Source organism: Helicoverpa zea, chromosome 19 (assembly GCF_022581195.2).
Source record: "Helicoverpa zea isolate HzStark_Cry1AcR chromosome 19, ilHelZeax1.1, whole genome shotgun sequence".
Taxonomy (NCBI): Eukaryota; Metazoa; Arthropoda; class Insecta; order Lepidoptera; family Noctuidae; genus Helicoverpa; species Helicoverpa zea.
In genome coordinates, this window is record NC_061470.1 from 9786262 (window position 1) to 9799463 (window position 13202).

Below are 13202 nucleotides of genomic sequence, written 5' to 3' on the forward strand. Positions count from 1 at the left end.
TGAAGACCTGAACCGATTTCCACCAAACATAGCTAAGAACACTCCCGAATGACATTCCTTTCAAACAAAAAAAACCGCATTACAATCGGATCATCCGTTTGGGAGCTACGATGCCACATACACACACACACACACACACACAGACACGTCAAACTTATAACACTCCGTCGTTTTTGCGTCGGGGGTTAAAAAGGATAATTATGATATAGGTACACTAACAAGATCTTGACCTACGACAATAAAGAGAATCTTGAGACCGTCCGTCGCCAATAATACAGCTGATTATAATGTTTCTAAGAATCAATCATCGCTAACACTCTTCGAAGTCATGATAGCCTAGTACTTTTATGAATGAAAGAAGTGATTCTAGTTCCCACGATCGTTATGGCATAGTAATTTTTGTCATTTGATTCAATCAATTGTATTGTTATTATTATGAAATATGGTCGTGCCCATTGTTTTTATTATCGAATTTATTAATTGAAAAACTGATAGGTTTTTCCAGGCTTTTCAAGGATTCGCTTTTTTAGATTCATATGAACTGTTAAATGCAAATACATATAACTAGGTATTTGTGAAGTCTGCTAATAACATGATCATGAAAGTCTAACTGCTAATCCGAACAAGGGGTATCGTGTTACCCAGTAGGTAACTGGGCTATGAAGGTCAGACAGGCAATTTGCTCTTATTAAAATATCTATCTTAAATGATAAAATTTTGATGAAACTCTGTAGTAATGTAGCTTATAACATCGGAACAACTGTGTCTTTCTGCTTGTTCCTTCGAGCCGCGAGTAAAACTATGAGAAACATAGGTATAGTCGATAATACCTCTAATAATATAAATAGAACTTGCTATTATTTGTTGCATAACACGACCAATATCATATGAATACCAGTATTCCCTCTATTTCTATGTATAGAAGTCAATTCAACCGGATCAAAAGGTATCGCTATCGAGTCCCGGGGGAAATAAAATATGTATTCATACATCCCTCATTTGTATGGCTTTGTTTTCCACACAAAAATATGTAAAAGTTATTTATTTCCTTCATTGTTTTTAGGTAACTATATTTTTTTGATATTCAGATATTCATTTATTTACCTACATTACATAGTCATACATATTTTTTTGTATAAAAAATGAGTATTCGTACCAGGCGATCATGACATCAAAGAAGGTTTTCACTCATATCAGTATAATAATCAGCTTCATCGAATGACGAACGTGAGTATCTATAGAACAAGGACCTTAATTTATGTGGCTTCTAGGAAAACTATCATCATCATCTGGCTAGCCGTTTCCCAAACATCCGTAACACTAGAGTTGTAGCAAGTGCGTTGATGGCTTTTCAAAAAGTTTTAGTTACCTACGCTCTTCTCTTGAAATGGGTACCTAAGTAATTTTTAATCTCACTTTAAATTTCATAAGGTTTTTGAGCTTACTATTTGTCAGACTTAAGAGAAGGTTTTTAGGAGATAAGTATTAAGAAGACTTACCAATAAGATAATGTCCGAGTTCTCCTAAGATGTAGCCGATCGACACCAGGCCCAGCACATACCACTTGTAAAAGCCTTGCAGCTTCGTCCAAATGCCTCCGTGAAACATTTTTGATTATTCTGTGAACAAAACAAATTATAATTTAGTACAGTTTAATAACAACAATATCTTGAGCTACATTATTTTGTTACTAAACTTTCATCAAAACCACTTCAGTAGTTTTTTCGTGAAAGACTTACAAACATACGTCCACGATTCTATTCAAACTTATACCTAAACGACTTATGAGTTGCAATTGTTTTAACTGAAAGAAACACCGATAAAGATGATGTACCTAAGAGATCTTTTCGTAATAAAATTCTAGATTTTTTACTTGATAGAGATTACATCAGCTAAATCTTCTGCTGATTTCGCTGTTACTTTATGATGATGGGTTAAATAAATCTTGCATAACGACTGAATATTTTTCAACTTCAGAAACAATTCAGTTTAAATGAAAGTCACTTTCCATTTTTATCATCCCACTGCTTGATACAGGCCTCTTCTCACATAGAGAAGTTTTAAGCGTTAAGTGATTACCACACTTGCTCAATGAGCGTTGGTGATTTCAGACTTTATAGTCCAATTTTCTTTGGGCTGTTTTCCTTCACTTTTAATCAGTCATTGGTGTCTAAGATATACATACAAACTATCTTAAGAGTAGAAGCAAATCTATAAATTTAGTTTATAGGTAAACTTTTTAACAGCATCTTAAACTAGTACCAAGAAAGATAGTCAATACTTCCTTTACTAAATAAACCTTTAAATCCACGCCCAAAACATCACACATATCGTTAATTACTGCTAACAACCGGATGAAATCAATAACATACAAGCAAGTGTAGCGATTTTAATGATCACCATGTGTAAGTGGCCTCAAATTATAATAATTAGACCATATAGGTGTATATGTATCACGTTCATGACATAGTTTGAACTCATTTTGAAAGAAAAACTATAATACGCCCCGGAGATTGTATCTGTTAGGTAGTACGCGTAAGTTCTTGTACATAAAGCGATGGTTATAAGAAGAGCGAGTAGCGGACTAAGGTGTTGAAGAGGACAATAGAAGTACACACTTGTATTGTGATCCATTTTAGTATTCATTCAATTAGCAATGATCAATACATATTTTAACCAACTTCCATAACAGGAGAAGCTTCTCAATTCGTCGGAATGTTTTATTTTTAGATGTCAAAATCTTTTCTCTTAATCTCTTCAATCTTAATCTCATTTAATCCGTTGAATAAGTTTGTTTTTGGTTCTTATTTAAAAGTTTATAGAAGCCGCCAAACAATCATAATTCTTTTCTGCAATTTCAAACCAAATATTTCATACGCTTTTCCTCTTCAAAAAGCCTATAAGCCTACTTTGCTCTCGCACCGTAATCAGTATGACCAAAGCCTCACGCTTTGTGGTGCGGTGTCAGCGGAAACGCTTGAATTATGTGGCATGTGACAAGCTAAGGACCCGGAGAGGCTGACCTTACCACTGTCAGTGTTAATAGTCATTTGTTTTTTAGGTTTCTTACAAGCAAACCTTTATGTGCACTTAAGTATGAGAATATTCTGTTCTAAAGCCAAGTTCATCGACGATATAAATTGTAGTTTTCTTAAAACCATTGTTTAGCTTACTATACATTTTCTAATTCATTTTTTAATTTACTGTAGATTATCAACTAACAATATCTTACCGTGATATAGTTTGACCACAATCAGTGAGCAATTAAACGCAATTACTTTATAAAATGAAGGCAATTAACCCATTAAAGTGTGTGACTTTGTATGGAGATACCATTTGAAGACTTATGACAGTGTAGCATAGATTAGCATTCTTTGATAACTATTGGAATGCGGATTGTATGATTATTCATGGGATTACGGATTATCGTCATGGGGAAAAATAATTAATAAAACGATAAGGTAATAAAGAAAACCTCATAGAAGATAGATATTATAATACCTAGACATATTAAGCGAGAGGTATCGTTCGTAAGAGTTACCGGGGCCTTGGAACACGAAGGGTTCCAGAAGGAACATAGCTGGGTTAAAGGATCATAGGTAATCGAAAAGGTTATTAAATGATTTCCCACCTAAGAAGGGTCGACCAAGAGCCTTAAAAAAACTGCTCTTTTCTCCTCTACAAACACCTTACATAAATTGATATTGTGAAATGGAAAACCCCCATAACATTTTGACAGCCATATCACGAAACCTAACCAAATAATTGGCCATTCTAAAAATAGCAACATACAACAGTAATCACATTTCGGGTGCACCCATTAGGCTGTCAAAGAGACCTATTTTTGGCTAATAAAAACACAACAATGACCCGCTTTGTAACAATGACGTAAATTAAGTGAATTTGACGTCGCGTGTCGCCATTGTGTTGCTGGCTTACAGACTGTTAAATAATGAACTCTTGGAAACTAATTATAGATAATGCTGGGATCTGGCTTTTAGTTCTGTTTGAGATTAAGAGGATTGCTTTTGGTTCTTTGTTTTTATTTGACTGTGGCTGATTGAAAGCGGGTAATAGTGATTTATGTTGAATTGAGATTCCTTCAGAATCTGCTACGACGTATACGAGGTTTGATTTTTCTTCCCTGTTGAAGTATTTCTTGCACCTGGATAAAAAGTAGCCCATATAAAAAGTAGGTCCCGGCTGTCATTAAACATCCTTGGCAGTCGTTACGGGTAGTCAGAAGCCAGAAAGTCTGACACCAGTCTAACCAAGGGGTATCGGGTTGCCCGGGTAACTGGGTTGAGGAGGTCAGATAGGCAGTCGCTTCTTGTAAAGCACTGGTACTCAGCTGAATCCGGTTAGACTGGAAGCCGACCCCAACATAGTTTGGGAAATGGCTCGGAGGATGACTGATAAAAAGTAGCCCATTATGTAATTCTGATCTACCTGAAAGAATATTCGAATTTTGACGTATTTTTTTTTTTGGTGTACCAAATACTTAAACTTAGCAACATGAAACAGCTTGACAATTGATCATTTAATCAAACAATACACACACTACTTAAATCAATGTCGTACCGTTTTAGCTAAGCCTTTTTGTACAAAAAAAACAAACAATTGACGAACGATTTATCTCTCACTTGTTTTTGTTGCCGAATTGAAAGTTAATCTTCTAAGAACGGTCCGTTTGACCTTCAACTATGACCTTGCACTTGAAGAATAAACTTCGCAAATGTTAATTGAAAAAAAGAATATAAATAAACTTCCTCATTTCGCATCAATTTCACGCTGTTTTAAGAATGATTGTATTTTAGCAATGATGAAACTGAATTGTGTTGCAAGTTTTGAATTTTAAACGACAAAAAAGAAATTAGCGGTCGAATTGAGAACCTCCTTTGATGCAGTCAGGTAATATAGTTTTATAAATGTACCCTAAGCAACAGATATCAACATAGGCAATCAGATTGAAGTCATATAAATCATTAAAGATCTTGTAATCACAGGATATGAACATCCGAACGACTTTGTAATCAAATTCACACGACTCTTAGGGCGGGTCGAAATCGTAGGATTACACGAATGACCACATTTCACTTCCCGTGATTAGCATATCCATGGTAACATACCAGTTATGACCGAGGTTACGTATGTACGAGTATGTACACAAATGCACGTGATGCATGATTCAGCATTAATGAAACGAGAGAATCGAGCTGTTTTGGAAAGTGTGCCATCGGTCATGTGATCGTTATGATAATTTTGAGAAATTCGGATTCTGTAGAAATGCCAATTTATTTAAGTATTTTATTGGCTTTTGTTACAATATTTAGGAGTTTCAGAGATTGATGATAATTATGTTAGCTATCTTACAGGTCAAGCTTTTTAAATTCAAATTGGTACAGCGGCTCTTTTAAAAATAACAAACCCCTTAACTTTATGATCATAATAGACGATCATAAACGATTAATGGTTAAATGATGATCATTTCAGCGTTTAAAATAACCTAAAAAAGCCATTTATTTAAGTATTTTCAAAACAACCAATGTAACAAAATAGTCTACACAAACACAAACAGTTGAGAAAGGCAAGCGAGAGCTAGTTTTTACTCGCCTTAATGGAGATGTAACGTGATCCGTCATCTAGCCTTCTGATGTTTTTGCTTTCATTAACTATTACGAGATAATGCACAATCATCAAGGTTTCCACGATGCACCATAATGTTGCATAATGTTCTGCAAGATCATTTGAAAGTTATCTATTAATTTGTTCTTTGAAGCAACAAAAAGTATTGCAAAAAATATTAATGACGTAAATTGAAATCAGTGCTACTTTTTAGCAAAAAGTTTATAAGTTTTAATAATATGTTATAATATTTTTGACCAAATATTTTTTGCTGATATGTTATACATTTTAAAAGTAACAATTTGATTTATTTCTAGGACTTTACACATTTACGTGCAGTTACTTCGAAGACATACTGAAAGTCAGTAGTAATACACGACCCAATGTAATTTCTTCCAAGTGGTACCTGCATGTAAATTTAGGCAATTGATTATTGTCTTGCTTACATTATTATTACATCCAAACTGTTAAGATACGAAATACGAAAGAGATTGCTGTTTTGATATGATGATGAATGCATTTCGACAATGAAACTGGAATGTTTCTAAACCTGATGACTGTGTTAAGTTCACACAGAGTTAAAGTATCAAAAAAAGAAGTTAGGTACACAAAAGATAAGTTGCTAAGGTTTATAGTGTGAGGCCAAAATTCAAAGCGACATCGTTCGCGATAAATAAGATTGCAATTCTAAAGCCATCCACTTAACTCTTTGCGAATTTATCACAACTGTCCGAAGCTGACCACTATTGTCTTCACAATAGATAGGCAAAATAATACTTCCCAAGCATGATGATGATGCTATGCTTAGTTTCATATATTTTTTAATTTTAATTCCAAAAGTAATTCTGAAATTAAGCATTACGTAATTAATATAGCATTACGTATTGTACTCCAAATAAATGAGATTGGGTTCGACCGGTTGGACAGTGCCTAGGTGCCCGGCAACCGACTGTAACTAGCAGTTACTTATAAACAGCATAATCATGAGTTTCCTTCATAACAACTTCATAATAAAAATACCTGAATAAAACACATAGGTAAGCAATTATCATACACAATAATAATTACTCACGTATGCCGTTAAAGTTCCATTTTAATTGATATTGAGTTTTAATTCAGTTTTGTCATAAACTTGTCTAGTTCAAGGTACTACGTGTAATATAGAGGGCGTCTTTGTCCTCATTATAACGGATTAGGTAAGAATTATTATTGTAATTGGCCCAGGTATGTGTTTATTGGTCAGCACGACTTGTATGTGAAGCTTGTGGGTAATATTTTTATGTTAACATTTTATATCTTTGATAAAGCATATGAGATTGTATTGCTATGGTTAGAATGCGAGTTTTGATTTAACGTGATTTTGTGAAATTCTCTACAATGCTATTGTTACTACAGTTATGACTTTTATTTTACGCGGAATTCCTAAGTTTCTTAGGATTTTGTACCAAATTATAAAAAAAAACTAACACTACCGTTTTTTGTACCATTTTTACGATCGTAAGAAGCTCGGCAAGATGAAAAGATTCGTAATGCAATCTTTGTGAAATCTCTCTGGTTTTCTCATTATTATTTTGGTTGGACAGTGGCAAGGACATATCACATTTTCGAAAAATATTACATCATCCAGGTACTTCAATGATTACAAAATAGTATCAAGTGAAGTGACGAAATTTCTGATCACAATGTCGGCCGAATGTCATCAAAGTGATCGCAAAAATACGTTTGAGGAATCTTTAATTAGAATTAGCATTTCGTTTTATGCTGAGCATGTCTTCTAGGTCACCTAGTGCTAATACTGCATTTTTGTGGTAGCTAGGAGGAATCATTCCATAGGAAACTGCCTATCCTTTCTTTTTATATATTCGCTACTGCGTTTTTCCCTTTCATACTTTTTATGATGCAACATAAAACCCACAGTGTTCCTTCTTTAGCCCTTTTTCTACCATGGCCGTGGTAACTCTTTTGAACAATCCCGCAGCCCTGGTAGACTTTGGCCCTAGTGGGCTATGGCCTAGGGGCTAGGGGAGAGCCCTTTGAGGTTAATCTTTCGAACTCAGAGTTGTTTTGACCTTAACATCAAGCTAAGATATTTTCTACACAAATGCTTTATTGCGTAAATTGTGACGAAGATTTAACCAAGGCATTTGATTGCGTTGATCATAACATTTTAATCCTAAAATAGCCTCGCGTATATTTAGAACACTCACAATGTCAAAGTTGAATTCTTTAGGTCAAAAACGCATAATTGAATGCGAAATTCCTTCTGTCCATCGATCGTTACCCACTGAAGTGTTGCATTATCATTTTTTGTTTCTTTTTCGTTACTTTTATCGTTCTCAGTACCATCTACTTGTATCTCCATTGTACTTGTGTGTTCAACCAAATGATTGTCGACCTCAACGTTTTTTACAACAGTCTTCTACGATCCTACAACTGTTTTTATTAGGTACCTGTCCTTTGATTATCGCATGATTAAGTAAAGTGTATCGTTCATAATTTCACGCCTGAAAAAATGTCACGCATTCACAATTAAATGGAGTGTCAAATTGTTGAGTTTTTTGCGAAGATTGTTTTTTGTTATCAAGGTTTTTAGGTTATAATTTTTGGTAGTTAGAGCGTAGCGTTAGGTATTTATAGTATTTGTATTGATGAAGTAGATTTGTCAATGAATTTTGTACTTTTTATAGATTTTGCGTAGGACTTAATAGATCATTCGCTATAGATTAAGAATTAAATTTTTTATCATATTTTCTGTGTAAAACAGCCAAATATTTCATAAGACCTATTTTTCCCTTGAATACAGTATTTCATTCATTACGTTGTAATGTAAATTGATTAATTAAACCTAGCTTGCTCACTGCGTAGTTCGGAGGCGAAATAGGTTTTATAATTAGATCGTCTGCTTTTAGAGGAAATATTTTCACTTAAGAGATTGTTAGTTCATGTTTCTATTAATTTGACCCATTTTTTTCCGACTGAGCAATAATTCTTGCACACAGAGTACAATGGCGGATTTAACACCTTAGGAGTTCTCTAACAGTCTAGTTTTCTACCATATTTTCTAATTTTGCCAAAATAACTTCATCCAAACTCTTTGACATCATCATCATCATCATTGGCTATACGCTCTTAACTTGCAGACTCCCCTGGTTGCACCTCTCAAAGAACACCTTCTATCAAGGATTTTTGCTGATTTTGCTGATTCACGAACAAGGGTGTCACCTTAACCTTCTATTCTGCTTAGTCAGAATTTCGTCAAAATACGTGGTATCTTAAGGTCTAATTACCAAGGCCATGCTCCCACGCCCATTTATTATGCACGTACAATTACCAAGTTTATGCGGAAATAGTGGCGTTTACACATACGGGTATTTTAGATAGTAGATATTCGTCATTATGTAGATTTTGAGAATGTTTGTGTGTAGGACTTTATATTGTGTCCGCGTGCCTGAGCGGGTCGTTGGTTTTTGGTAGTTTAAGGTCACTCTCGACAGTCTCGATGTTCCTTAGTTAATGATTGTGAGATCTTTGTATACACTTTCTTAAATGTTAGTTTCACAAGGTGTCTGGATGGTTTTTGTACGTAGAATCCCAATCTAGGTAATTTTTACTTAAACACAAAACAACATTTTTGTTATTCTTTACGATTGCAAGGTTTGATCTTACCACCCATTTGGCCTATGGGTGGATTCCTATAACTACCACCGGCCATCTGTTGATTTACCTTATAGAAATAGAATTTGACATTAGCTACTTACTCTTAGATAAGTTAAGTATTTCATTGTGTAATCTTAGTACCACTACAGCCATAGCTGTCGTAATTAATTAAAAATTAATTGGATTTCCTCTTAATCCTTCATCAAAATCAAACAAGGCAATTCAATTAGCATTTTCAACTAATTATTCAAAAGAAATTATCAGTTAACAATAGAGAATCTTGAGGACAGTTTTTACAGCTAATTAATATTGAAATTAGCGTGAATAGCCAATAGTCGTAACGAGGAGTAAACTGGCGTGGGTTGTTATTAAGGCTATATAAGGCTGTAGGCTATTAGAAGGGCGGCGATAATTAGACTCCCTACAGGCTATGAAACAACAATGGATGGAATCATACGGGACATAATTTGGAAAGACTTCGTTGGTATTAGTTTTTTTTTTTTACATTTGAATTTAATTCGTAATTTATTTTCAGATACTCGCTTTTTTTCGAAAAAAAAAAAATAGTTAAATGCAATATTTAAAATTAAACTGGATTTAAAATATTACTTCAGTTACTTTCTTTGCAATTACTTTAAATGTTTTTCTTTTTAACCTAGTGGGATATGTCATTCATTTCAATAAAAAAATAACAAAACTTATTGTTTTTTGCTAAGTCAAGCTCTTATGTAGTAAGCTACATAATTTTTGTGCAAACACAGACTGTTACAACTTCCGACAATTATTGCGATTTCCGAAAACTTCGCGGCCGTGATTATGCAAACGCATATTTGACCTTAGCAATTATATGCTAGACTGTAATACAGGTATTTAAAAACAGCTATGCAAAATAAATGATAAGAATTGGCTATGTTTGTTTTGCTTTGAATTATTTAGTTATTAATGTTTTATGTTTTTTTCGTAAGTAAAATATAGTTTGTTTGCAAATAAATTTAAACACACTTATTTACAAGATAATAAAAGCAATGTAAATTCAAATTAAAACTATGATAATTTATAAATTATAATTTAAAAGTAATGTGTTGTTGTAATATAAATAGTATACTGTATGTGTAATTGTAGTAGAATAAATGTTTTTTTTATTTTATTTTTATAAAAGAAATAAAAGAGGGATCTATTTAAATTGAAACTAAGTTCATTAATTACTTTCGTAAATGGTCAAAAAATCAAACCTACGCTTGGTAGTATGTTTGAATTTGATCCAGTTTAAAGACGGTATGAAAGTGGACAGACAGTATCCAAATTTTCAGAGTATATTTTGAATAATGCCAGTAACATATCGAATTGCTGAATTGTTAGAAAAATCTTACAATGAGACTAATAAATCCAAACTAATATTATAAATGCGAAAGTAACTCTGTCTGTCTGTCTGTCTGTCTGTCTGTCTTTTCTTCACGCCTAAACTACTGAACCGATTTGTGTGAAATTTGGTACAGACATAGTTTGAAACTTGAGAAAGGACATAGGATAGTTTTTATTACAAAAAAAAATAAAATTATTCCGGACATATAGCGCCATCTATTGGTCAAATCAAAAATCTGCTGGTAGTCACTATTCCACGCGAACGAAGTTGCGGGCAAAAGCTAGTACCAAATAAATAATAAAACTCTTTTAGTCTCATAGCGTTGTCTTTATAAGCTAACTAACAACTGCTAGTACGTACTTATAAAGCTCTATATTAAATATTGATAAATATATCAAGTTCCCCTTGTCCGTTCGTATCACAAACAATGTCGACTTATGTAAAAATGTGTACTTGTCTTGTAAAGTATTGACCTTGCTCTAGTATCTAGATAGAATATTTTAATATTCTTATATTAGTAAGTAGAATGAGTTCCTTCACGTTCTTTTTATTTCAGATTAAGGTATTTACTTTTATGGTTTAAGGAATTTGTTTTGTGTTTTTTATGGGCATGTACTCGTAAAGATTAAATTAATGTTCAATGGATATTAATCGTAACAAGTTATGTGTGGGTTATGTTATGGGCAAGTTATGTTATTTAACTGCAGTTTCTGCTTAAAACTCTGATTGAAATTTTGTTAAAAAATTAATGAAAACCGACAAAATATCGAATCAGTGCCCTATGGGAGATAATACTTTAAGGAGTGAAACATATACTCTTCTATTTTTTATAACACCCTAAAAAGCACAGTAGCGTGGTTTTACCAATTTCATGAACGTATGTTTTCAAGCAAAGGATCTTGTAAACGTAATATTACTCCAAGAAACATTGTAGTAATGAAACACTTTATTAAAATCTGCGAAAGGGTCATTCTTTTTCTTTTTTAATTAAACAAAAGACGCCACGTGTCTTTAGATTTTCTTTTAAATTAAATTCTCTTGAATTTTGACGCATAGCAACCGTATTAGAGGTAAGCAAGTAACAATCGGTTTGAGTACTTTAATTAATACGAAAACTGCAGTCAAAAGTACTCAGAAATCGATCATAATCACTGATCAATGATTTAGTAGTCCTAAACGTTATTCTGAAGAGCACGATTTTATACTAAACCTACCACAAAATAGAGATAATCAAGGAAATTCCGGGAATGTTTTTCATCATCATCATCTCAGCCTTAAGACGTCCACTGCTGAACATAGGCCTCCGCCTTAGATTTCCACAGATAGCTGTTGGAGGCGCCCTGCATCCAGCGTCTTCCGGCGACCTTTATAAGGTCGTCTGTCCACCTTGTTGGTGGACGTCCTACGAATGAACTTACTTTCCCAAAACTACATCTCCCAAACACCATAGAACACACACCTTGCCCAAATAAACCTGTTACATATAAACATTTTATATGATACAGCTTGTTTTCTCCTCATTAAAGCATCAGGTTACAGTTACCGATACTATTGTTCAACAGTTAAACAAGGTAATGGGTGAGCGAAAACCAAGTAGAACAAAATGACTAGCTGAGGTAAATGGGCTGCGGGATTGTTCGAAAGAGTTACCACGTCCCTGGTACATAAACGTCTTAAGAAGGAACATGATGGGTTTAGCCAGTAAGAGTCTGACACTCCCTCACGCTGCTAACCCACAGCGGGAGGGGTCATTATAATTATGATGATTTCACATAAAAAAGGGGGAAAATTCGGGGGACAAGGAAAGTTACTATTTTCGCTCTCTTTTCTACATTCGTCTTCTTTGTACTCGACCATTTATTGTAATACTAAAAATCGTCGAAGGATGCCTCAACTGTCTCTTAGTTCACTCGTAACTTCTCGAGTTGGTCATGCCCACCGTACGAATATGACCTAGAAGAAGGCGCCTGACCTACCAGCATTATAGGTTCTCTGTTCATCTTTCCTTGCTCCGTGGCGAAAACATACAAACGATGTGTTGGTAATTAACATGATACTTTGTTAATTGTTTGTTATGCTGTTGAGGTCTGATGTTACATTTTAGTGATTCTTTCTGCTTAATGAGGAAGGTTTTATTTGTGGTTAAATAATAATGGGAGCGTTGTATTTGGTGTATTTCTATGGCTGGTGTGTGGCTTATAGAAGGCAGTTGCCCAAGACCGCGGTAAGTCGCGCTCTATATAGCGCGTTATAATAGATTTTGGTGGTTATTTTGATCTGAGTTCTCATATTATTAAAGTCCGAGTAGTGTGGTTTCGTCAAAAGAAGTCTAGGGGTCTCTCGATCATTTCCCAAGAAAAGGTAAAAGATACATATTTGTAATTTTAAGACTGTTCGAAGAACGAAGAGTTTTCAAGGAAACTACGTATGTATTAGAATTTGGACTATACAACGACCATTGCATATAAGTCAGTTTGAAATAAGCACCTAATTTAACCATCCGCAGTTACTATGTGAAGTGACTTAATACGTACTTATTAAAACATTATGTGTAGAT

General features: G+C 34.0%; 1 protein-coding gene across 1 annotated transcript in view; it reads right to left on the bottom strand.

Moving 5' to 3' along the window:
- The window catches only part of LOC124639407 (probable glucarate transporter), a 68982-nt gene that overhangs the window by 39913 nt on the left and 15867 nt on the right, over positions 1 to 13202 (bottom strand). Inside the window, exon 2 of the mRNA XM_047176754.1 lies at positions 1500 to 1619. Coding sequence (XP_047032710.1) covers positions 1500 to 1608 — 109 coding nt within the window. The 5' untranslated portion in view covers positions 1609 to 1619. The remainder of the gene's footprint in view (positions 1 to 1499; positions 1620 to 13202) is intronic.